Raw genomic sequence first — 23,767 nt, 5'->3', positions numbered from 1 at the left:
TTGAACAGGACCGTTTTTAGTGATTTCCGGAAATTAAGGTGGTCTGGCATGGTTTTTACTATTTTTGGCAGCACGTTCCATAGTTGTGCGCTGAAGTAGGAAAAGCTGGATGCATAGGTGGATTTATATTTGAGACCGTTGTCGCTTGGGTAGTGGAAGTTTAGGTATGATCATGTAGATTTAGTGGTATTTCTGGTTGGCAGGTCAATAAGGTCTGTCATGTATCCAGGTGCCTCGCCGTAAATGTATTCCATAATAAATTCCCTCTGTGCTTCTTTCAGGATCCTTACCATGAAATCACTGGTACAGTGTTCTGGTTTTCTAAAGTGCTGTCCCACAGGTGTGACATCTTTGTTTGTACTGGCATTTTTCATATGATGTCTATGTAAATTAAATCTCTTCTTTAGCATCTGACTTGTTTCTCCAATGTAGCAGCCTTCATCGCACTTTTTACACTGAATGATATATACCACATTGGAAGATAAGCATGTGAAAAATTTTTCCATAGGTTTTCCATAGTATCAGGAACCCTTGCCAGCGGCATCAGTGTGGTGCTGCAGGCCCTGTCAGCACAGGGAGCTCAAAGTCCTGTGCTGAGTTCTGCATTGAAGCTCCCTTGTTGTTGTTGTTGTTGCTGCTCAGAATCAGCCACTGCAGCCTCTTGTCTGGATTAAGGCATTCAAAACAGTGGTGTAGCTACGTGAGGCCACGGGGGCCTGGGCCCCCCCAAATTTCCTCTGGGCCCCTGGTTTTGCTGGCAGGGGTCCCCAACCCCCACTAGCTGAAGCGTCCAGCGCCGGTCTCTGGCGCCGCTGCATTGCCTGCCCTGCTCTGTCTTCCCCTCACATCCTGCACACTCCTTTTAGTGAAATTGAGCAGTTTCACTAAAAGGAGTGTGCAGGATGTGAGGGGAAGACAAAGGCAGGGCAGGCAACGAGGTGGCGCCAGAGACTGGCGCTGGACAACGCTTCAGCTGGTGGAGGTTGGAGACCCCTGCCAATCAAGGTATTTGCTGTGGCAGTGGGTGGGTAGCGGCAGGGCGGTGTGGGGGGGTGGCAGCAGACCAAATGTGCCCCTCACCTCGGGCTCTGGCCCCCTCCCACCGCGAAGTCTGGCTATGCCCCTGTAACAATGGCAACACTGGTGCCTATCATAATTTAGTGGAGGTCCACTGAGGCGGAGGAACGCTGAGATCCCACGGGAAATACAGATAAAAGCAAACAGTGGGAAATAGACCAAGCAAACCAGAGACAGACGAGGAAACTGATGACTTGAGTAAAATTTATGGATGAAGACTCGACACAGTACTGTGTTTCAGCCATAGGCCTACTTCAGGAGTCTTTGTGAAATGTCCAGTCACAGTGGTCCATCTCACAAGAACATGGAAAACTGCTGGTCTTTAGATTGTAAGCTCTCTTGAGCAGGGACTGTCCCTCCCCGTGTTTAAACTTGTACAGCGCTGCGTAACCCTGGCAGCGCTATAGAAATGCTAAGTAGTAGTAGTAGTAGTAGTGCTGGTCTTTAAAAAAAAGACCCTGGTTGCAATGAAGTTCGTTTGGATCCTGTGAATGCAAAATGGCTGCACCAGAAGCACTGCCTAATGCCTTTGCTGTTTATGCTTAAATCTGGGCCTGATCGTGGTAAACTTCTTAAATTTTGGAAAAATCTAAATTGGCGTGGAGCTGTCTTTGCTCTTGGTCCCATAAGTGTCTACTCCTTATTCCTAAGGCTCCTGAAGAAAGTCGTCCCCCACCTCCCCAAGAAGAAATCCTGGGAGCCCATGGTGTGTGTAGTGTGTGTCTGCAGTTTTGTAATTCTGTTTGCAGCGTGTATAATATAGTCTGTGGCGCTTTATCAGAGACAAATGATCTCTCACAGTACGTTCTGTAACTCTGTCCTTACCCATTAGCACATTTGGACAAAAGCCTGAACGCCCTATTTGCAGAAGTTCTGGTTTGCAAAATGATTTCTGTGCATTGTGTTTGCTTTACTGCTCTTCGGGAAATTGAAGTCCTCTGGCAAAATGATGCCACTGAAACCTGACAAAGCAATGTCTTGCAGCTTTCCTTTTTTTTGCCTCGCCCACTACCTGTGCTAGAAACGTAAATCAGTCCCTTTTAATGTTTTGCCAGTGTAGCATCCGTGCTGGACTATGACACCTCCTCCACCTCCTGCCCCTCCTCCTATCCTTTTTACACATACAGCAAGCAGTGCGTCAACAATCTGGCTATCAGTGTGTGGGGGACACAGATGATCCGAGTTTTGGTTCTCTTTCTCATTCTGATGAAGAGGAAATAACTGGAAAACCATGTTGCGTTCAGTCATGGATAACGTTGATCTTCAGGAGATCAAAATAGCTATTACTGGAGGAGGCTTGGTAAGAAACCAAAAATGAAACTTTTGTATCTTAAATGTGCCTGGTGCTACTGCTTTTGGCCTTGAAACTAATTCTTTTTTGTTGTTGTTGAGGATAACCTCTCTCAAAACTTCTGGGACTGCTCTATAACAGAAAATGATTAACCTTTGAGTGGCTTCTATGGGTTTAATCCTGCAGACTTTAAAAGCCAAAGAAACCGGTCATAAAGTCCTCCTTCCTCCCATATCATGTGATTTGCTCTTAGTCCAAAATGTATAATGATGGTTTCAACCTGTTCTGTTCTGGTAAGCAGTACCCTAAAGCAAACAACAGCTGACTTTAAATGTGTTTGCTGCCTCAAAATATAGCTACAAGGTGCAAAGCCTGGGGGCACTTTTTAACCCATGGACTGACTTTGCATCACTTTTCAGAGTGAGAAGCACACACTCATCATTTTCGCTTTGAAAATCACCAGCAGAAAAAGTGCCACAGACATGAAAACCTTGGGGTTTTTTTTTTCTGTGGCTCCCTTTCCAGACCGAAACAACATATGCACTTCTGAAACTACAAAAGTGTATTTGTTGTTTCCATCCCCACCCTCTCCCCAGCATCGGGGGACATGGACATGGCTGAAAATTTAAACTCAAGTTCCAGTGGTGGATTTATGCATATTGGGGTAAATTCTAGAAAAATTGGGGCTGAAAAAACCCCACAGTGCTCTTCGTTTTCAGGTAGCGCTTAAAACACTACCACCAATCAATTTTCATCACTGACTGAGTTTTTGACTGTCTGACTACACAGGTCTGTAGTAATTTTTAATTGCTAATGACATTATTTGATGTGTGTTTCTTGATTGATCTAATCTTGTAGTATGAACGTTTTGTCTGTTTTCTAGCCTATTTTAAAAGGAGTTCTAAGTAGTTTTAATTTATGTGTATTTTATTGTATTAACATGTAAACCATTCTGATTTGCCAAGCAATAAGTGACGGTATAGTAAAATAAATAAACTATATTTATTTATTTATTGCATTTGTATCCCACATTTTCCCACCTATTTGCAGGCTCAATGTGGCTTACATAGTAACCGTGATGGCGATCGCCAGTTCCGATATAGCAGATACAGAGTGACAATGTAGAAGGTTCATGTAGGATAAACACATCAGGGCATGAGGAGGAAGGGTTGGGTTGTGATCAATTCGAGCCTTAGTTTTGTTGTGTTGTGGGATCGAGGCATTTAAGTTGGGGCATCAGGGTAAGCCTTTTTGAATAAGTAAGTTTTTAGTGATTTCCGAAAGTTTGATAGGTCGTGCGTTGTTTTCAAGGTGTTTGGTAGTGCGTTCCATAGTTGCGTGCTTATAAAGGGGAAGCTGGATGCATAGGTTGATTTGTATTTAATTCTTGTGCAGCTTTTGAACAACAATATTGAAACAAGAATATTTTGAACAATATTCTATAAACCTTGCCTAAAGTTAGGTGTGGTTTATAGAATAAACTGTGACTAAAATTTAAGCATTGCCATTTACGCCAACTAAAACCTGGTGTAAATGCCCAAGCAAAACTTGGGTGCGGATCAGGCATATTCTATAAGAGTGCGTGTAAACTTTTAGGAATGCCCATGACCCGCACATGCCACTCCCATGGCCACACCCCCTTATGAGATCTCCACAGTAGAATTTACACATACCACTTTATAGAATACGCTTAGCAAATTGTGTGTGTAAATTCTAATTAGTGCCATAATTGCTTGTTAGTGGCCAATTATTGTCACTGATTGGCTTGTTAATTTGCATGTGAATTTTGGCTACATGGCCAAAATTGCACCTGCAACTTTACTCCTTATCAGTGGCGTACCAAGGGCGGGGAGGTGGGGGCGGTCCGCCCCGGGTGCACGCTGCTGGAGGGTGCAGTGAGCAGCTGCGCGCCTGTCGGCTCCGTTGGTTCCCTGCTCCATCTGGCCCGGAACAGGTTACTTCCTGTTCCGGGGCAGAGGGAGCAGGGAGCCAGTGGCGCCGACAGGCGCGAGCCTGCTATCTGCACCCTCCAGCAGCCAAGAATGCACCTGGGGGGGCCTGATGCACCGGGGAGTGGGGTGTCATTGCACCGGGTGGGGGGGGCTTGATGTGCCAGGGAGGGGAGTGTCATTGTGCTGGGGGGGTGTCATGCTGCACGCTGGGGGGACAGACGTCGCTGCACCCGGGGGGGGGAGGGGTGCGCAGCGGCCATCCGCCCCGGGTGGCAGCCAACCTAGGATTGCTACTGCTCTTTATATATAGATTCTGGGGGATTGTGGCACCTAAGCTGTCACATTTAAGTGACCCCTCTTGATTAAGTAGGAAGTAAATTTTTACTTTAGTTTTCTATGCTAGGGAAGCATGAGGCCCCTTGAAATGTGGGGCCCTAAGCAGTTCCTTGCCCACTTTATACCTAAATCTATTCCTGTTAAGTTCTACAATGCATAGTTGGGTTCAAAATAAGGTTAATTTCAGCTAATATGTGTTATCTGATTCCAAGAACCATTCCTGTATTATCAAGTTTTGTTAGTCTGAAAGTCTATATTGATTTTGGCCTTTCCTGTACAAAAGCCAGGGAAATGCAAACACTACACGCGGTAGTAAAGATCTGCAGGACAGAGACCCTATTTACCAAGTCAGTGCCCTTTTTTATTCTTTCCAACCCAATGGAAGTTGGAAAGAATTATACAAAAGATGTCGAGAATTTCTGTCTGTCTGGGGGCAAAATGCTCTGAAAATGTAACAGAATGGGATGACACTTGACACGAGGGAAAAACTGGTAAAAAGACAGTGAGTTGAAAATGGGCCAAATCAGACTGGGGGTCCCAGAGAAATAAGCCCCCCCTCCCCCATGAAATTGGGTCATTGCATTTCAATTTTGAGGAGGAATTGCAGCTTTTATAGCATTGCAAACCTAACAGAATGGGATGAAACTTGGTGTAACCTACATAAGTACTTAAGTATTGCCACACTGGGACAGATCAAAGGCCCAGCATCCTGTTTCCAACAGTGGCCAATCCAGGTCACAAATACCTGGCAAGATCCTGAAAAAGTTCAATACATTTTATGCTGCTTATCCCAGAAATAAGCGGTGGATTTTCCCCAAGTCAATTTAATAATGGTCTATGGACTTTTCCTTTAGGAAGCCATCCAGACCTTTTTTAAACCCCGCTAAGCTAACTGCCTTTACCACATTCTCTGGCAACGAATTCCAGAGTTTAATTACACGTTGAGTGAAGAAAAATTTTCTCCAATTCGTATTAAATTTACTACCTTGTAGCTTTTGTCGCATGCCCCCTAGTCCTAGTATTTTTGGAACGAGTAAACAAATGATTCATGTCTACCCGTTCCACTCCACTCATTATTTTATAGACCTCTATCATATCTCTCCTCAGCCGTCTCACTCGCTCAGTTCATAGGCACTGGCTAAGCTCTTTGGGCCAGGCACCCCGGGACCAGGATATACAAAAACAAAGTGTTCAAGGGGCTATCTGGATGTAGGCCGAGGCTGGGCTAAATCCCGGTAGGCCAAAGGGTGCTCTTTTCTGGGCACTGTTAATTACATTCACATACAAAATAGTCTCAGTTGCAAAAAAGTTCAACTTGTTTTACTTGATAAAGAACAGCTCATTACTTGTCAACTGGGTCTGTACAATTCAGTGTGTTTTTCTTCAGATGATCAGCACAGTGCAAAACATAGTCTGCACATGATATCAGAGCTTTCAAACTCACAGTTCTGTTTTGTATTAAATCTCCTCTGTTTGTAGCCTGGGTGATTATTTAGTTATTTATTTAGTTATTTATTGCATTTGTATCCCACATTTTCCCACCTATTTGCAGGCTCAATGTGGCTTACAATACATCATGAGTGGTGGAAATGCATTAGAAATTATACATTTAGTGTTTTTAGAAGGATCTTGGGCAACACGATAATGATAAAACACGATAGTAGTATAACAAGCATATATTGTAACACAGTTCTGAATATGTGTGGAGGAGTTATGTGTATTCACGTTGGTTTATCTTTGTGGTATGCTTGGTTATAATAAGTGGTAATCTGTAGTCTGCACTGCTCCCTTTCTAGTCATCTCTACATAGTCTCTTCAGTTCCTAGTCTGGCCCATCCTGGACCAGGGTCCATCCAATTCTGCAGTGCAAGTCCTGCCAGAAGTGAGGTATGCCCGCTCCCATTTCTCCCTACCACTGGGGTTTATTTTCCCACATTGAAAACACTACTGCAGGCGCCTTCTGCCTTGTGCAGAGGCTTCCAAACACCACACTTGCAAACTTCTCCTACTACTACTACTACTACTACTCCTGCCTTGGTACCCAGGACTTCCCCCTCAGTGCTATGGGTCTCAGTGGGGGAGGGCTACCAAAGGCCAGAGTTTTCTCCATGCAGTCTCTTTTATCAGCACTTGGCCCTGCCCTAGTGCTGGAATTTGTTCTGATTCTCCCACCAAGGCTGTCAGTGTTAACTCTGTTTCCTTAGTGACCACCCTGAAAATCCTTCTTCCCACTTTCTCAGCAGGGGCATTTTCTGGGGGGGGGGGGGGGGGGGGTCACATTGGTATGCAGGAAAAAAACAGTAAAAAGACATATGGTGTTTAAAAACAGACCAAATTGGACCAGAGGTTTCAGAGAATTGAGGCCCCCAAAATATGGGAAAAGGAGTTCCAGCTTCTGTAGCACAGAAACTTGGAGTTAAATTTAGCAGTTAGAGAAAAGGGCAAGACAGTTTAAAAGATCAAATTCCCCACTTTTCTAAACCCTCAAACTTCCCCTACCCTGACAAAGCTAGCCCCCTTGCAACTCCCCCCCCCCAAAAAAAACTGGTCCCAGAGCCCAAAAACTACCTGCCCCTAACTGCAACAACATCCTGTAAACTGCCCCATACCCCCAAAACTACCACCTGTAACTTCCTTACCATGCCGCAAACTACCCCTTCCCAAAAATTACCCCCACAACTGCCATACCCCCCCCCCCCACAAAATAGCCCATGTCCTCAGTGGCGTTCCTAGGGGGGCTGGCACCCGGGCGGATCGCCAATTCGCCCCGCCCCCCGGGTGCAGCGCCCCCCCCGATGCAGCGCGGACCCCCCCCCGGCGAAAGGACACCCCTGCGAAGGAACCCCCCCCCCGCCAGGTGCACACTGCTGGTGGGGGGGTGCCACGCGCGCCTCTCCTCCGTTGTTCCATGCTTCTTCTCTGCCCCGGAACAGGAAGTAACCTGTTCCAGGGCAGAGAAGAAGCATGGAACAACGGAGGGCAGGTGCGTGCGGCACCCCCCCGGCGGTGTGCACCCGGGGCGGACCGCCCCCACCGCCCCCCCTAGGAACACTACTGCATGTCCTAAATATCTCTGAGCAACTGCCATACCACCTAAAACTACCCCTGCAAAGTTCCCCACTCCAAAAACTACTCCCCATACTGCCCCACCATCCTGTAAACTTCCCCACCTACAAAATACCCTTGCAACTAACCCCAACCCTGCAAATTGTCAAAAATGTACCTCCCTTTCAACTGCCCCACCCTTAAAACTAGTGCCCCACAACTAAGGCTGACCTGAATATTTGATTGAGCCCTGAATAGTGCCATGAATACATTATTCATATTCGGTTGAATACTGATTTAAATTTGAATACGAATAATCCGGGGCTCTACTATGCTAAATCCTACTTAATGCACATTATTCGTATTCGGCCGAATAGTAACATATGCTATTCAGTACAGTTCTACCCCACAACTATTCTTTTATGCTGTGGGCAGGGCCAGATGAAGCCATGGACAAACTGCACATGCTTTGTGTCCACATGTTTAGGTGGGGAGGGGGAGGACCAGTGAGATGTGCTCAGGACTCAAGGAGGGTAGGATTGCCAACTGTCTGGCTTTTTTCAAAAGTTGGCAGAATTGTACATTAATGTCAAATATGTAGAAGGATGGGTAATACAGTGGGGGAAATAAGTATTTGATCCCTTGCTGATTTTGTAAGTTTGCCCACTGACAAAGACATGAGCAGCCCATAATTGAAGGGTAGGTTATTGGTAACAGTGAGAGATAGCACATCACAAATTAAATCCGGAAAATCACATTGTGGAAAGTATATGAATTTATTTGCATTCTGCAGAGGGAAATAAGTATTTAATCCCTCTGGCAAACAAGACCTAATACTTGGTGGCAAAACCCTTGTTGGCAAGCACAGCGGTCAGACGTCTTCTGTAGTTGATGATGAGGTTTGCACACATGTCAGGAGGAATTTTGGTCCACTCCTCTTTGCAGATCATCTCTAAATCATTAAGAGTTCTGGGCTGTCGCTTGGCAACTCGCAGCTTCAGCTCCCTCCATAAGTTTTCAATGGGATTAAGGTCTGGTGACTGGCTAGGCCACTCCATGACCCTAATGTGCTTCTTCCTGAGCCACTCCTTTGTTGCCTTGGCTGTATGTTTTGGGTCATTGTCGTGCTGGAAGACCCAGCCACGACCCATTTTTAAGGCCCTGGCGGAGGGAAGGAGGTTGTCACTCAGAATTGTACGGTACATGGCCCCATCCATTCTCCCATTGATGCGGTGAAGTAGTCCTGTGCCCTTAGCAGAGAAACACCCCCAAAACATAACATTTCAACCTCCATGCTTGACAGTGGGGACGGTGTTCTTTGGGTCATAGGCAGCATTTCTCTTCCTCCAAACACGGCGAGTTGAGTTCATGCCAAAGAGCTCAATTTTTGTCTCATCTGACCACAGCACCTTCTCCCAATCACTCTCGGCATCACCCAGGTGTTCACTGGCAAACTTCAGACGGGCCGTCACATGTGCCTTCCGGAGCAGGGGGACCTTGCGGGCACTGCAGGATTGCAATCCGTTATGTCGTAATGTGTTACCAATGGTTTTCGTGGTGACAGTGGTCCCAGTTGCCTTAAGATCATTGACAAGTTCCCCCCTTGTAGTTGTAGGCTGATTTCTAACCTTCCTCATGATCAAGGATACCCCACGAGGTGAGATTTTGCGTGGAGCCCCAGATCTTTGTCGATTGACAGTCATTTTGTACTTCTTCCATTTTCTTACTATGGCACCAACAGTTGTCTCCTTCTCGCCCAGCATCTTACTGATGGTTTTGTAGCCCATTCCAGCCTTGTGCAGGTGTATGATCTTGTCCCTGACATCCTTAGACAGCTCCTTGCTCTTGGCCATTTTGTAGAGGTTAGAGTCTGACTGATTCACTGAGTCTGTGGACAGGTGTCTTTCATACAGGTGACCATTGCCGACAGCTGTCTGTCATGCAGGTAACGAGTTGATTTGGAGCATCTACCTGGTCTGTAGGGGCCAGATCTCTTACTGGTTGGTGGGGGATCAAATACTTATTTCCCTCTGCAGAATGCAAATAAATTCATATACTTTCCACAATGTGATTTTCCGGATTTAATTTGTGATGTGCTATCTCTCACTGTTACCAATAACCTACCCTTCAATTATGGGCTGCTCATGTCTTTGTCAGTGGGCAAACTTACAAAATCAGCAAGGGATCAAATACTTATTTCCCCCACTGTATGTCTGTATATTGTTCTGAGTTCAAAGTTTCTTTCTGCAGTTCTCTAGTTCCCCCTCCCCCTCCTTCCCTGTAAGAGAGCCTGCCCTATCTGCTTCCATTGTAACTAGCAGCCAGGAACATCCTGAGAGCCAGAAAGCCTTCAAGCAAGGGAAGCCAGTAGTCATGGTGCCTCCACCTCCTTTGCATCTTGCACAGTCCCAGATACCTTGCTACGGCCCTATTAGCTGTGTTGCAGGAATTACCACTATTGTTAACAGAATCTGTGGTACTTCAGGAGTCAAACACCACACACCAGAATGAGAGAGAAATCTTCTTTATTTGCCAGCAAACAAAGTAGGACATCAGCACTAGGTCTCTCTTTCTCTTTCTCAGCTCTCTGGATCCTGCGTCTCCTGTCTGTCCTCTCTCGTCTCAGCTCCTTCTTCTAATGTAAGCTGCTTCTGCTCCCAGTTATATAGGGTCCTACACCTCTCTAGCCCCCCTTTCTCACCAGATGGTAAAGAATAGATTGATTACCCTGTCTTGAACTAATTATCTCTATACATTTACTCCAAAATATCAGTTACATAGGTTTAAGATATTTCCTAAACTGACCTATGACCTGGGGCCTCTCAAACTAGAGAATGTGGCACCTATCTCTTGCATTTTATTATTTCTCATATTCCCAGTCATAGCTTAAACTGCTAACTGGACTCTGGCATTCATTAAGGGGTCAAGGGGCCAAGGGGCCAGTCTTGCTTAATGGCACACATACATGATTTGTTATTACTTTCAGAAAACCAGTCCTTCATTTAGCTATAATTAATCAAGGAGAAGACTTTTCCTGACCTCTTTCACCTAGCTTCCTACACAGAACTAGCTAGGACTGTGGATAATTCAAACCAGATGATGACCTCTTAAACTGCAGACAATCTCACTTGAAAAGTCAGCCACTGATGTAACACTGAATTGAAAAGATATTCTACATAGAAATAGAACTTATTAATTACACAGAATAAAACATATTCTAAAATAAGCAGAAATCAGAATTCCTTATAAGACAAATTCTAACTCATCTAGAATTATTTATATCTAAACTATCTTCTTCTAGACAGCATTAGCCTAATCCTTTAATCTGCCTGCAAAACTGTCCAGTATGCCTTGCTTATAATGGCCTCCAGATGTGGTAAATAATACCTTTGAACTAACATTAACTCAAAAAGGGACAAAGAAAGTTTCATTTCTCTGACCTTTCTAACCTCTAGTCTAGCAAAAGCTAGACTTCTGAGCAAATTAAACCCAGATGACATTCCTCCACTTTACAGGACTGAACCAAAGTTAAACACCAAATTAATATGATTTCTTTGCCCAGGCTGCCTCAGCTGCAGATCCTGTAAGTAGGATCCAGGCAATGGGATAAGACTGAAGGACAATCAGGCCCAGTATCCTGTTTCCAGCAGTGGCCGATGCAGGTTGCAAATACCTGGCAAGATCCCAAGTAAAACAGATTTTATGCTGCTCATCCTAGAAATAAGTAATGGATTTTCACAAGTCCATCTTAATAATGGCTTATGGACTTTTCTTTTAGGAAATTATCCAAACCTTTTTTTTAACCCTGCTAAGCTAACTGATTTTACCACATTCTCTGGCAATGAATTCTAGAATTTCATTACACATTGAGTGAAGAAATATTTTCTCCGATATGTTTTAAATGTACCTCTTAGTAGCTTCAATGTGTGCCTCAGTCCTTGTGTGTTTGGGAAAAGTTAACAAACGATTAATGTCTACCTCCACTCAATATTTTATAGAACTGGCAGTCAACTCTAGTCACAGGAAGGGAGGAGGTGATCTGGAGGAGGTTTCTGTGCTATAGAAATTAAGTTTCTGCATGTGGTGGTGCCCCCTTGCCCCCAGAGGAAGAGAAATAAAGCCCTAAAAAACAATGGAAGAATCAGTTCCAGCAGCTACAGTATATATAGAGGGGCATAATCGAATGGGGCACCCAAGTTTTCATGAGGGTATCCAAGCTGAAAAGCCCTAGCCTCCTTAGTCTTTCTTCATAGGGAAGTCATCCCATCCTTGCTATCATTTTAGTCGCCATTCGCTGCACCTTTTCCAATTCTACTATATCTTTGTTGAGATGCGGCGACCAGAATTGAACACAATACTCAAGGTGTGGTTGCACCATGGAGCAATACAACGGTACCGCTTACAGTTCAAGCTTCTCCTACTCACCTACAAATGCACTCGATCTGCAGCACCTCCTTACCTCTCTACCCTCATCTCCCCTTACATTCCTACCCGTAACCTTCGCTCTCAAGACAAATCCCTCCTTTCAGTACCCTTCACCACCACCGCCAACTCCAGGCTTCGCCCTTTCTGCCTCGCCTCACCCCATGCTTGGAACAAACTCCCTGAGCCCATACACCAGGCCCCCTCCCTGCCCATCTTCAAATCATTGCTCAAAGCCCACCTCGTCAATGTCGCCTTCGGCACCTAACCACTACACCTCTACTCAGGAAAGCTAGACTACCCCAACTTGACATTTCGTCTTTTAGATTGTAAGCTCCTTTGAGCAGGGACCGTCCTTCTTTGTTAATATGTACAGCGCTGCGTAACCCTAGTAGCGCTCTAGAAATGTTAAGTAGTAGTAGTAGTATTATAACATCCTCACACCTGTTTTCCATACCTTTCCTAATAATACCCAACATTCTATTCACTTTTCTAACTGCAGCAGCACACTGAGCAGAAGGTTTCAGTGTATTATCGATGGCGACACCCAGATTCCTTTCTTGGTCCGTAACTCCTAACGTGGAACCTTGCATGACGTAGCTATAATTCGGGTTCTTTTTTCCCACATGCATCACCTTGCACTTGCTCACATTAAACGTCATCTGCCACTTAGCTGCCCAGTCTACCGGTCTCATAAGGTCCTTCTGTAATTTTTCACAATCCTGTCGCGAGTTAGCGACTTTGAATAACTTTGTGTCATCAGCAAATTTAATTACCTCGCTAGTTACTCCCATCTCTAAATCATTTATAAATATATTAAAAAGCAGCGGTCCTAGCACAGACCCCTGAGGAACCCCACTAACTACCCTTCTCCATTGTGAATACTGCGTTTAATCCCACTCTCTGTTTCCTATCCTTCAACCAGTTTTTAATCCACAATAGGTCATTTCCTCCTATCCCATGACCCTCCAATTTCCTCTGTAGCCTTTCATGAGGTACCTTGTCAAACGCCTTTTGAAAATCCAGATACACAATATCAACCGGCTCCCCTTTGTCCACGTTTGTTTACTCCTTCAAAGAATTGAAGTAAATTGGTCAGGCAAGATTTCCCCAAAAAGCCGTGCTGACTTGGTCTCAGTAATCCATGTCCTCGGATGTGCTCTGTAATTTTGTTTTTGATAATAGCCTCTACCATTTTTCCCGGCACCGACGTCAAACTCACCGGTATATAATTTCCCGGATCTCCCCTGGAACCTTTTTAAAAAATCGGTGTTACATTGGCCACCCTCCAGTCTTCCGATACCACGCTCGATTTTAAGGATAAATTGCATATCACTAACAGTAGCTCCGCAAGCTCATTTTTCAGTTCTATCAATACTCTAGGATGAATACCATCCGGTCCAGGAGATTTGCTGTTCTTCAGTTTGCTGAACTGCCCATTACGTCCTCCAGGTTTACCATGAAGTTAGTAAGTTTCTCCAACTCGTCCGCTTAAAATACCATTTCCGACACCAGTATATAGAAGAGGCCTACAGGGGACATTGCAGAGAAGTCCCACCTCCAGTCTGGTAGCCCCTGTGCTGCCTTGGAAGAGGTAGGTTTCCTAAAAGGAGAGCATCACTCTGGTGAAGCTGGAATTAATCCTGTAGCTAGGACCAGCCTACCAGGGGATGTAATATCCTCTCTCACCAAGGATGTTTCTCCAGGAGCTTCTGCCCAGGAGGGAAGGGTTAGGATGGATGTGTTCAGTTATTAGGCATGCAGATAGATGGGTGGTTGGTGGATGTGAGGATCACCTGGTCACTTGCCTGCCTGATGCAAAGGTGGTAGGCCTCACATGTCACCAAGGTTACCCTCCAATTCTAGCCAGATCATGTTGTGACCACCAAGGGACCAATGTCTGCCTCAGTCACCTGAGAAAACAAAGAATGAGAGATGAAAATATAATCAATGTGAGACACTGTTCCGTGTGATCTTGACAAGTGTGTGTAATCACTGGCCCCTGGATTTAGAGCTTGCCAGGGATCCACTAGCATCAATGAGGAACAAAGAAAAGGCAAACACTTAGAGCGGCCCAAATCTGGGATCAATCAATTTGTGGGTCCATTACTTGGTTAAAGTCTTCCACCGTTACCAAAGGCAAAGATGGGTCTTGTAGGCCCAACTGCACTAGAGATTTGAAAAAAGCATGTTCATAGATGTTCGGGGCATAAACTGTTAAAAGATAAAACTCCATAGATATCTCTCTTTATGAATTGAATCGTGCCATGCCATTTTTTTTAAAAGGACCACTACACCCCCCTTTCTATGATTAGTAGAAGAATAATACACTTCACCCACCCACCCCCTCTGTAGTTTCTGGAGTTCCTGGTCTGTTAATTTTGTCTCTTGTAAACATGCTATATCTTCCCCTTGATGTTTTAAGTGTGTTAATATTTTACTCCATTTTATCAGGGAGGTAATGCCAGATACATTCCAAGATAGGAGCTTTAGTTCAGGGCGTGACACCAAAGGCTATCCAACATATGATAACAGTACCCAATCTGAATCTCAATCCCTGGGTGCCCAGCCCTCACTCAAGGAGCATGGCCTTCTAGCGCAGCAAGCCCAAAAGAACACAAACCCAAAGTAAACCTTTTAGAGGCAGTCGAAACACTATAACCGCCCACCCATAAAATCCCTCCCCCAAACCCAACAACTTTCACCCTAAAAAAGCTACATAGCAACTTCCCCCAAAACATTGTAAGGAAAAAGTGCTGGTCACATGGCCAGTTCTCAGCGGCACCCCCCACCCACCTCAAGTAACACCACAACAACATCATATAAGAAATCTGTCGAGCATAATCGTTTTGTACCAGGCTAAATCCTGTCGATATAAAGCTAACCAAAATCAAATGAAACCGTTAAGTTTGTGTGCAGGTATGTAGGCTATAGCTAAGTTAAAGTACTTTCAAATTGCTAAACCATAGTAATGTCTCCAATTCTGCTTCTCAAGTATTAGCTGCCAGTTGGTTGATCCATTCTGTTGCTTGTTTGGCATCGTCAAACACTGACCACTGATCTCCAGGATAGATTTTTTAAATGGCCAGGTAGATCAGCATAAAATGGATATTACGTTCGCATAGTTTTGCACACAGTGGTGTGAATACTTTGCATTTCTCCAATAAACATACAGAATAATCTTGGAAAATTTTAATCGGTAGGAACTCAAATGCAATATCTTCTCTTTTGCATTTATAGTGGCATAGGATGCCCTTTATCTGAGGATAAAGATGGAAGTGTGCTATAATCGGGTAGAGTCTGTGCTCTCCCTCATGCTTACGGCCTACGCTATGGGCTCTCTCAGATTGGATCTTACATTCCGAAGCCACTTGAAGACATTTATCTGATAATCATTTTGTCAAAGTATCCAAGACTGCCGAATCTGGGATTGTCTCTGGAAATCCGATAAAGCCTAGGTTCTTCCTTCGGGCCCTGTTTTCAAGATCTTCAAGTTTTTCCGATTGCTGGCAAACAAGGCGTGCCAGGGACTCTAGTTCTTGTTTCTTGTGTTGCACAGTGTCTTTGAGGTCCGACACACGAACCTCTAATTCTCCAGTATGAGTGGTGACTTCTTGGATCAGTTGTTGCACACTCAAAATCTGCTGCGAGAGATGAGTAAATTTAGAATCCAGCACGTGTAGTACGAGTCTGTGATCTCAGCCATTAGCGCTTCACCCAATGGCCAAGAAGAGGTAGGAGACCTTTTCATGGAGGTTTTGCTGCCATCTTGTCGCTAGATTTAGCCAAAAACTTGTCCATAGAATCTCCACACATTCAGATACCAGTTGATATAGTTTTGAAGGATATGCTCTAAAGATATGGGGTGATGCAGGGGGAGGGGGGGGGGGCAGCCAAACAGCTTAAGCTAGCACAACCTGTCCTGCTCACAGCATCACGTGACCTCTTTGATTTTTCTTTTAAGGAGCATTGTAGTTTCACAATCTGAGGGAGACAAAAACATGGAAGCTGTTAATTTGTGTTGGAGCATTATTTATAAATATTTTTAAATTATGCATTTTTATTGTGAATGTTTTATTTGTTAGCCGCTGAGCGCATTTTAAGTAAAATAAATATTTTATATATAATAAAATAAATATTTGGGCTGAGGTCCCTTTAAGAGCTTACCAGGCCTCCCTTCCACTGGACTGTCCAAAGTGTCCACTGGTGCTGTATGCCCTGATCTGCCACTCCTGTTCCAGTCAGTTTGCATTGTTGGGAGAACCCTTTCTGCAGACTGCAAATGCACTGGGACTAGGTTGTAAGCTCTTGGGTACAGGGACGCCTCTCTATTATCATCACCATTTAGACAGGTTGTAGAAATAAGAATTGAGATGTGCAAATCAGTGTTTCTAAAGTTTCACTAGTATTTTAGAACAGAATCTGCCAATGTAGTGCCTATTCTAAAATACAGGAGAAATGGATGTATATGCACCTGGTGCATGCAGCACAAACATCCATTTTAGAAAAAAAAAGAAAAAAAAAAAAAATCAATGGGTTCAAACCAAGCATGTAACCAGTTCTGTTGTGCAATGGCGATGATTATCTTTGCAACCTTAGAAACATAACTGGATATTATAAAATAAAATAATGAGTGGAGTGGAACAGGTGGATGTGAAGTGTCTGTTCACTCTTTCCAAAAATACTAGGACTAGGGGGCATGCGATGAAACTACAGTGTAGTAAATTTAAAACAAATCGGAGAAAATATTTCTTCACCCAACGAGTAATTAAACTCTGGAATTCGTTGCTGGAGAAAGTGGTGAAGGCGGTTAGCTTAGCAGAGTTTAAAAAGGGGTTGGACGGTTTCCTAAAGGACAAGTCCATAAACCGCTACTAAATGGACTTGGGAAAAATCCACAATTCCAGGAATAACATGTATAGAATGTTTGTACGTTTGGGAAGCTTGCCAGGTGCCCTTGGCCTGGATTGGCCGCTGTCGTGGACAGGATGCTGGGCTAGATGGACCCTTGGTCTTTCCCAGTATGGCATTACTTATGTACTTATCCCGATTCTGTCACAGTGACCAGTTTCCCTTGTCAGTTTGGCATTTGGAGGGGAGGGGGGGGACAAAACCCCCTCCCCTCATCCCTTCAGTGGAGGACTGCTGAGTAGCAGCTGTTTATCAGATTCTAAACATGCTTGGTAGCAGGTGTAACTCCCAACTTTGATCTTTTAGGACATAGGTGTTTAGTTCCCTCCCTGAAATGTGAAGGGATGGGGGGGCAGAGGGGATGGAGTGAGGAGAGAGGAAGAGATGTTGGATAAGGAGGGAAGGGAGAGAGAGGGGGAAACGAGCGGGAGAGATGTTGGTCCTGGGAACAATTCCTTGTCATGCCCAAGACATGCCCAGCTAACTAGTGAACTAGCGTCAAACATAAGCAAGCTGTATATGCATGTTTCTCTATCCTAGCCCACATGTCTCTTCCAAATCCCCTATCTCTGCCTGGTACTTTCCTAGCTTCCTCCTGAACTTTTCCTTCCAAGACCCAGGCACTGGCAACCAGCAAACAAATGTACCCTCAAGGATGAAAACAAAGACAGCACAGTTTTCTCTCCAGATGTGCTTTCTTGATGCTGTGTGTGCACTGCCTACTTGTCTATCATTATGCTGTAGCCAGAGCTAAATCTTTTCTTTCCTGGCTTTAATTTTCACTGTAGCCGGTTCTGTTTTGAGCAAAATTACTATAGACCCAGTTACTAGTAATTGCTTGACTCTTCCTGTCTGAAAGTTTGATGCAAAATGGTTTTCTCTGGTGATCCTACCTGTGTCTTTCCAGCCCAGATGTGACATCCATTACTCATGGGATTTTGATGAGTCAGGCAAGGATAGATTGGCTGAAGTGCCTTGTGCATCCGCCTTCTCTCTAACCCCCTCGTTCTCCCCCTCATAGGTTTCTAGAGAGTTTAAGTTGACCAAGCAGATATAGCAGAATTAAAAAAGGTACAGAGAAGAGTGTCGAAATGATAAGAGGACGTTTTCCTGTGAAGAAAGTTTAAAGATGCTTGGGCTCTTTAGCTTGGAGAAGAGACGGCTGAGGGGAGATAGATAGAAGTCTGTAAAATATTGAGTGGAGTGGAAATAGTAGATGTGAATCACTTGTTTACTGTTTCCAAAAATACAAGGAGTAGGGGGCACACAATGAAGCTACTCAGTAGTAAATTTAGAACAAATCAGACAAAATATTTCTTCACTCAACTTGTAATCAAACTCTGGAGTTCATTGCCAGAAAATGGTAAAAGCAGTTAGCTTAGCAGGTTTTAAAAAAGATTTGGCTAAAGTCTGTCTATAAGCCATTATTAGGATGGACTTGGGGAAATCCACTGCTTATTACTAGTATAAGCAGCATAAAATCTGTTTTCTTACATAAGATCATAAGCATTGCCATACTGGGACTGACTGAAGGTCCATCAAGCCCAGCATCCTGTTTCCAAAAGTGGCTAATCCAGGTTACAAGTACCTGGCAAGATCCCAAAATAGTACAATACATTTTATGGCACTGGTATCTCTCCCAAATCTTCCTCAGTGAAGACTGAATCAAAGAATTCATTTAATCTCTCCATTATGGCTTTGTCTTCATTGTGTGCCCCTTTTGCCCCTCAGTCATCTAGCGGTCCAACTGATTCTTTTGCTGGCTTCGTGCTTCTAATATACCTAACAAAGTTTTTACTATGTGGTTTTGCCTCCATCGCAGTCTTTTTTTCAAAGTCGTTCTTATGCTGTTGCCTATTATTTTCAGTCAGATCCTTCTTCCATTTTCTGAAGGATTTTCTTTTAGCTCGGATAGCTTCCTTCACGTCACTTTTTTAACCACGCCAGCTATCATTTAGCCTTCCTTCCTCCTTTTTTAAAACATGGAATATAACTGGCCCAGCCTTCCAGGATGGTGTTTTTGAACGCATGCACGCCTGATGTAAATTTTTGATCTTTGCAGTTCTTCTCATTTTATCATAGTCTTGTTCTAGGATCTTGCCATATGTACTTGTGACCTGATTGACCACTGTTGGAAACAGGATATTGGGCTTGATGAACCTTCAGTCTGTCCCAGTATGGCAAGGCTTATGTTCTTATGTTCTTAGAATACTGGAAGAGAATGCTGGTAGGGAGCCAGTAGGAAGGAGATGGGAGCAGGAACACCCCTCCATGAGAAACAACTCCTGGGATCCACTGGAGAAACATAGAAAGAACCTTTTTCTTGTTATTAGAGGGGGGGGGGGGGGGGGGGTAAATGCTTTGAACTGATCCAAGAGTGGTGTGGGCCCTAGACAAACCATCAGCCTCTCTCCCTCCTCCCTTCAATTAACTTCCAACCCCCTAGCCTGCAGTCCATCTAAGATTTTGATAATTAAACTCAACAATTATCATCACACAAACTTCCTCTAAAAATGCAGATTAAAGTAAGCAATGATGGAGTTTTCGCTTTGTGAGGCTGTCAGGACCTATTGTTTTGCTTTGACTGAAGCTGCTGCTCTAGGCATCCACCTAGACTTTCTTAATTGTTGGGCCGGCCCTGTCAACACCTGATTGTTTCAGAGGTTTTCTGCAGTTCCTTGCAGAAGCACACCGTGTACCTGAAGGTGAAGTAGAAAATGAGCATGATTAACTTATGTTATACTCCTAAGAGTATCCATTCAGTACAACAGTGAAAGGAGATGGGAGACTAGTGGTACTGGTACTGGTACCAGAGTCTCCATGTATTGAGGTCTTCTTAAAAGCTCCTTTTTTCCTGCTTAGAAAACTGAGACGGATAAAGTGGAGGTTTTTTTTGGATAAGTTCTGAATTTTGGTTCAATCACTGATACTGTCAAAGTCGGATTATTGTAATTTTATATTTTTAGGTATTTCAAAACAAAAGCTGAAAAGGCTTCAGATGATACAGAATACCGTGGTCTGTCTGATGTAAAATAAGGATGGATTGAATGAGAGATTAGAAGTCAATATCGCTTTTTAAGGTCTCCAGATAGAAGTGGGAAATAGTATGTTTGGTATGCAAGAGTATGAGTGTATTTGAGTTTTAAATTGTTGGATTTGAATTATCCCTTTGCCATCAAAGGGAAACAGATTTTGTATAAAAATGTTTTGTAAGAATAATTCAAATAAGAATAAGAAAGGAAAGCAAGTCAAAATTGCAAGTAGTTACTGTTGATAGAAGTTAGTAATAATATGCATGAGAAATATATATTTGCATTCCCACCTCATCCATTATATGCAGATCTCTCTCATCCATATTCATTAGGGATATCTGAAAACAACATGTGCTTAGTATAAGATTTTTTTATAAGCTCAGGCAATTGAGGACAATAAGATCATATTTGCAACAGGAGGATTTCAGGTTTCTAGCTCAGACAGTTTTGCTGCCTCAACTGTATTACTGTAATTCGTTATACTTTCAGATTACACGTAAGTTACATAATCGTCTACAGTTGCTGCAAAATACAGCTCTCAGGCTGATTTCTGGGCTGGGCCGTTTTGATAGTGTGTCATTTTCTATGCGTAATCTTCATTGGTTATCAGTACATCAGCATATACATTTTAAGATATTATGTTTAATTTTCAAATCAGTTTTTGGATTAAATTCAGAGGGGCTAGGAGAATTGCTTTTTTCCTTTCTCTCAGTAGAAATTTGGGTTTTGTGAGAACTTTGAAAGTAGGCTTTTCTTCTTTGAAAAATGTACGTTTTAAAACTATTGTTGAGGACTCTTTTCCTTTCTTTGGGACAAGATTATAGAATATATTGCCATCCGATTTATTTATTTGTAGCATTTGTATCCCACATTTTCCCACCAATTTGCATGCTCAATGTGTGACATTCACCTTCCTACTTCGCTTTTAAGAAAGTTTTAAAGACTTATCTATTTGATCAGTAATTGGAATCTGCTAGTTGTATATTTTAATTTGTTTTATTATTTTTTCTCTGTTGTAGAGTTCCCTCAATATATTATTTCTCTCTATCGTAGAGTTCTCTTCTTATGTAAACCGCCATGAATCTTTTTTGGAAAACTGGCGGTATATAAGACTCCAGTAGACTAGAATAGAATAGGGGTATCCTGAAAACCTGGTTGTCTTGTAGCCCTCGAGAACTGAACATGGACAAGTGGAATCCCCTGTACTTTCCCTTGTCAGTAAAAATCCCCTCTGAACTTCCTGATCCTCTTTCCAGTGAGTACATTAGATGGAGTGCTACATTCATAATCAAACATTTTTTTTAATTCTAGGTTGGTGCTTTAAATGCTTGTTTCTTTGCCCAGAAAGGCTTTCAAGTTCATCTTTATGAAGCGAGAGAAGGTAACTGTAAATTACTATTTGACATACTTATAACAGGATGTAACAGAAATGTATTTAGCACCTCATTCATGTCTCTTTCATCAGAAGAGTGGGTAGGGTGCATTGCACAGATCACAGCATGCAGAAACTAGATATAACACCATCACAAATGGCTCCACAGTTATTACTGTCAGCGTATGGACAGTAGCGAGAGTTGCGTTACTGCTTACATATTTTTCAGGTACACTATTGGAAATCAGACATATGTCTACGTCTCCTTCAATGCTGGAAAAATTATGTGTTGCCAGTCCTCAGTGAACCTACAGTTCAGAGAACCAGATTCATGGGGTTACAGAACAATTTAAAAATATATATATTTCAGGGTCCCAAGAGCGGGGTTGGAGGGAGAGGGAGACTGTCCTTTAAGGATCTGTTCCTCTACCTGCTCAATGTCTTCCCATCCCTTCCCAAAATCTCCACTCTGCTGGGAGGGGTGGTTGAATGAGTCCACAGCATACAGTTATATGTCCCTGATTAACTGCTGAACAAATTCAGCTTGTACAGTACCTTTTTTATGTATTTATTTATTTGTTTAGATTTTGCTCACACCTTTTTCAGTAGTAGCTCAAGGTGAGTTACATTCAGGTACACTGGATTTCCTTGTCATCAAGCAGATGAATCCATTACGAATGGAGTTGTGTCCATCAACCAGCAGGGGGAGATAGCACTGAAAAACCATAGTGCCTCATGGCCAGCTAGCTCCATCTACCTCTTCAGTATTCTCTATCTCCCCAGTAGGGTGGTCGCAGCTTATTCAGCTCCTTCAAAAAATCTGCCTGGGGTGGCTCCTGTGCTTTGGCCAGTGGTAGCAGGGGTGTTGGGGGCTATTGCAGCTCCACTTTAAAGGCACATAGGTTCACCCTTTTCCCTGCCTTATCCGGCCCCCGATGTGGATGTAGACACATAGGTTTGCCCTGTCCCTGTCTTTTCCCACACTCTCCTTTGTGGATGCAGGCACATTGGTTCGTCCTTTCCCTGCCTTTCCCACTCTACTGATCTTCTGGAGTTGGAAATTTGCCTCTATTGCTGTTGCCTCTAACTTTCCTCACAGCGTTAAAAAAAAAAAGTCACTTAGCGCTTTGGTGCTGCGATTCCAGAAAAGAGGTTTTCTTCTGATTGTACAGCGTGACCGGAGCTCTGGGACTCGGTCTGGTGAGGTAAGAGCGTTTTGTAGCTCCTCTGGGGAGGGCCCGTGATTGGGACATTTTTGGCGCAAATCCGCCATTTTGAATTTTCCGCCATTTTCAGTGATGGCTGCGGAGGTTGTTAAGCGCTGTTCCCATTGTGGCAAGCGCAGATCAGCAGCAGGGCTCTGTAAATCGTGCTCTTAAGACATCAGGGCCGGCACGAGCATGGCGAGCGGTTTCTTCCCACTCAGTGGAGCTGGCAGCATGCGCCATTTTGGACGCGCTGCATGGCGTGACCCCCGCAGAAGCGGAGGGGTTTGAAACTGGAGGGGAGCCTCGTGTGGAGGCTAACAGGGGAGCTTCTATCTGTAGATGACCTGAAACTCTACAATTCCAATGACCAGCAATTAGCAGAACAACTCTAAATAGTGTAAAGCTTCTCAGGTGACATAAAGATGACTTTTAGGCTGGACAAAGTGCTAAGACAACTTTCCTTGAGGAAAGTTGAGCAAAACTTAAATCATCCCTCTGACTGATGACTATGAGATAAATGAGCTTGAACAAGAAGGTGTATATAAATATGTAGAAGTGGAGGAACAAGCAACAATCAAGCATAAATCACTGAGAGGAAAAATCAGTGAAGACTATTATAGGAGACCAAATAAGATGGAATAAGATACAAACCAATAAGCTGGCAATTCCTCCAAGACAGCTTTGGAATTGTAGATTGAACTTTGAAAGAGCTTGAAAAACTGGATGTATGAATGAGAAATCCGCTTCATGCCCATGAGGTAATTGTTGAAGCCATGGCATTATAAAGACGTGGCTAGATTTGTGTTTGCTGCCCGCATTCCCATTGGATTTATTTCCCACATTGGAGCAGATAAATGCAGCACATGCACTGCAGCGTTTTTAAATGTTACTCTTTTGATTATGTTTGCAGTGTTGTCTTGAGGAATATTGTTAACACTTTTTGTGTTTCTTTAGAGAATACTCACTCATATTGATTCCTGAGGAAGGCATAGATATGCCGAAACACAGCCTTCGGGTCTATCTATTTAAAGACTCTTGATTGTTCCAGTCTTGAAGGCCCATTTGTGCTTTTTTTTTCTCTGTTTCTGTTTGTGTACTTTTGAACCAGGGGCGTAGCCAGA

At 43.6% G+C, this 23,767-nt stretch overlaps 1 protein-coding gene across 2 annotated transcripts in view; it reads left to right on the top strand.

The window, feature by feature from the left end:
• Positions 1-2,120: 2,120 nt before the first annotated feature.
• KMO (kynurenine 3-monooxygenase) overlaps positions 2,121-23,767 on the top strand; it is a 112,041-nt gene continuing 90,394 nt past the window's right edge. Inside the window, exons 1-2 of one of the 2 annotated variants that reach the window (XM_030196418.1) lie at positions 2,121-2,377; positions 21,378-21,447. In XM_030196418.1, coding sequence (XP_030052278.1) covers positions 2,309-2,377; positions 21,378-21,447 — 139 coding nt within the window. In that variant the 5' untranslated portion in view covers positions 2,121-2,308. The remainder of the gene's footprint in view (positions 2,378-21,377; positions 21,448-23,767) is intronic. The other variant, XM_030196419.1, reaches the window with a different exon arrangement.

This window comes from Microcaecilia unicolor, chromosome 3 (assembly GCF_901765095.1).
Source record: "Microcaecilia unicolor chromosome 3, aMicUni1.1, whole genome shotgun sequence".
NCBI lineage: Eukaryota > Metazoa > Chordata > Amphibia > Gymnophiona > Siphonopidae > Microcaecilia > Microcaecilia unicolor.
Note: the sequence above shows the minus strand (reverse complement) of the source record. Positions and strands in the feature narration are given on the sequence as shown.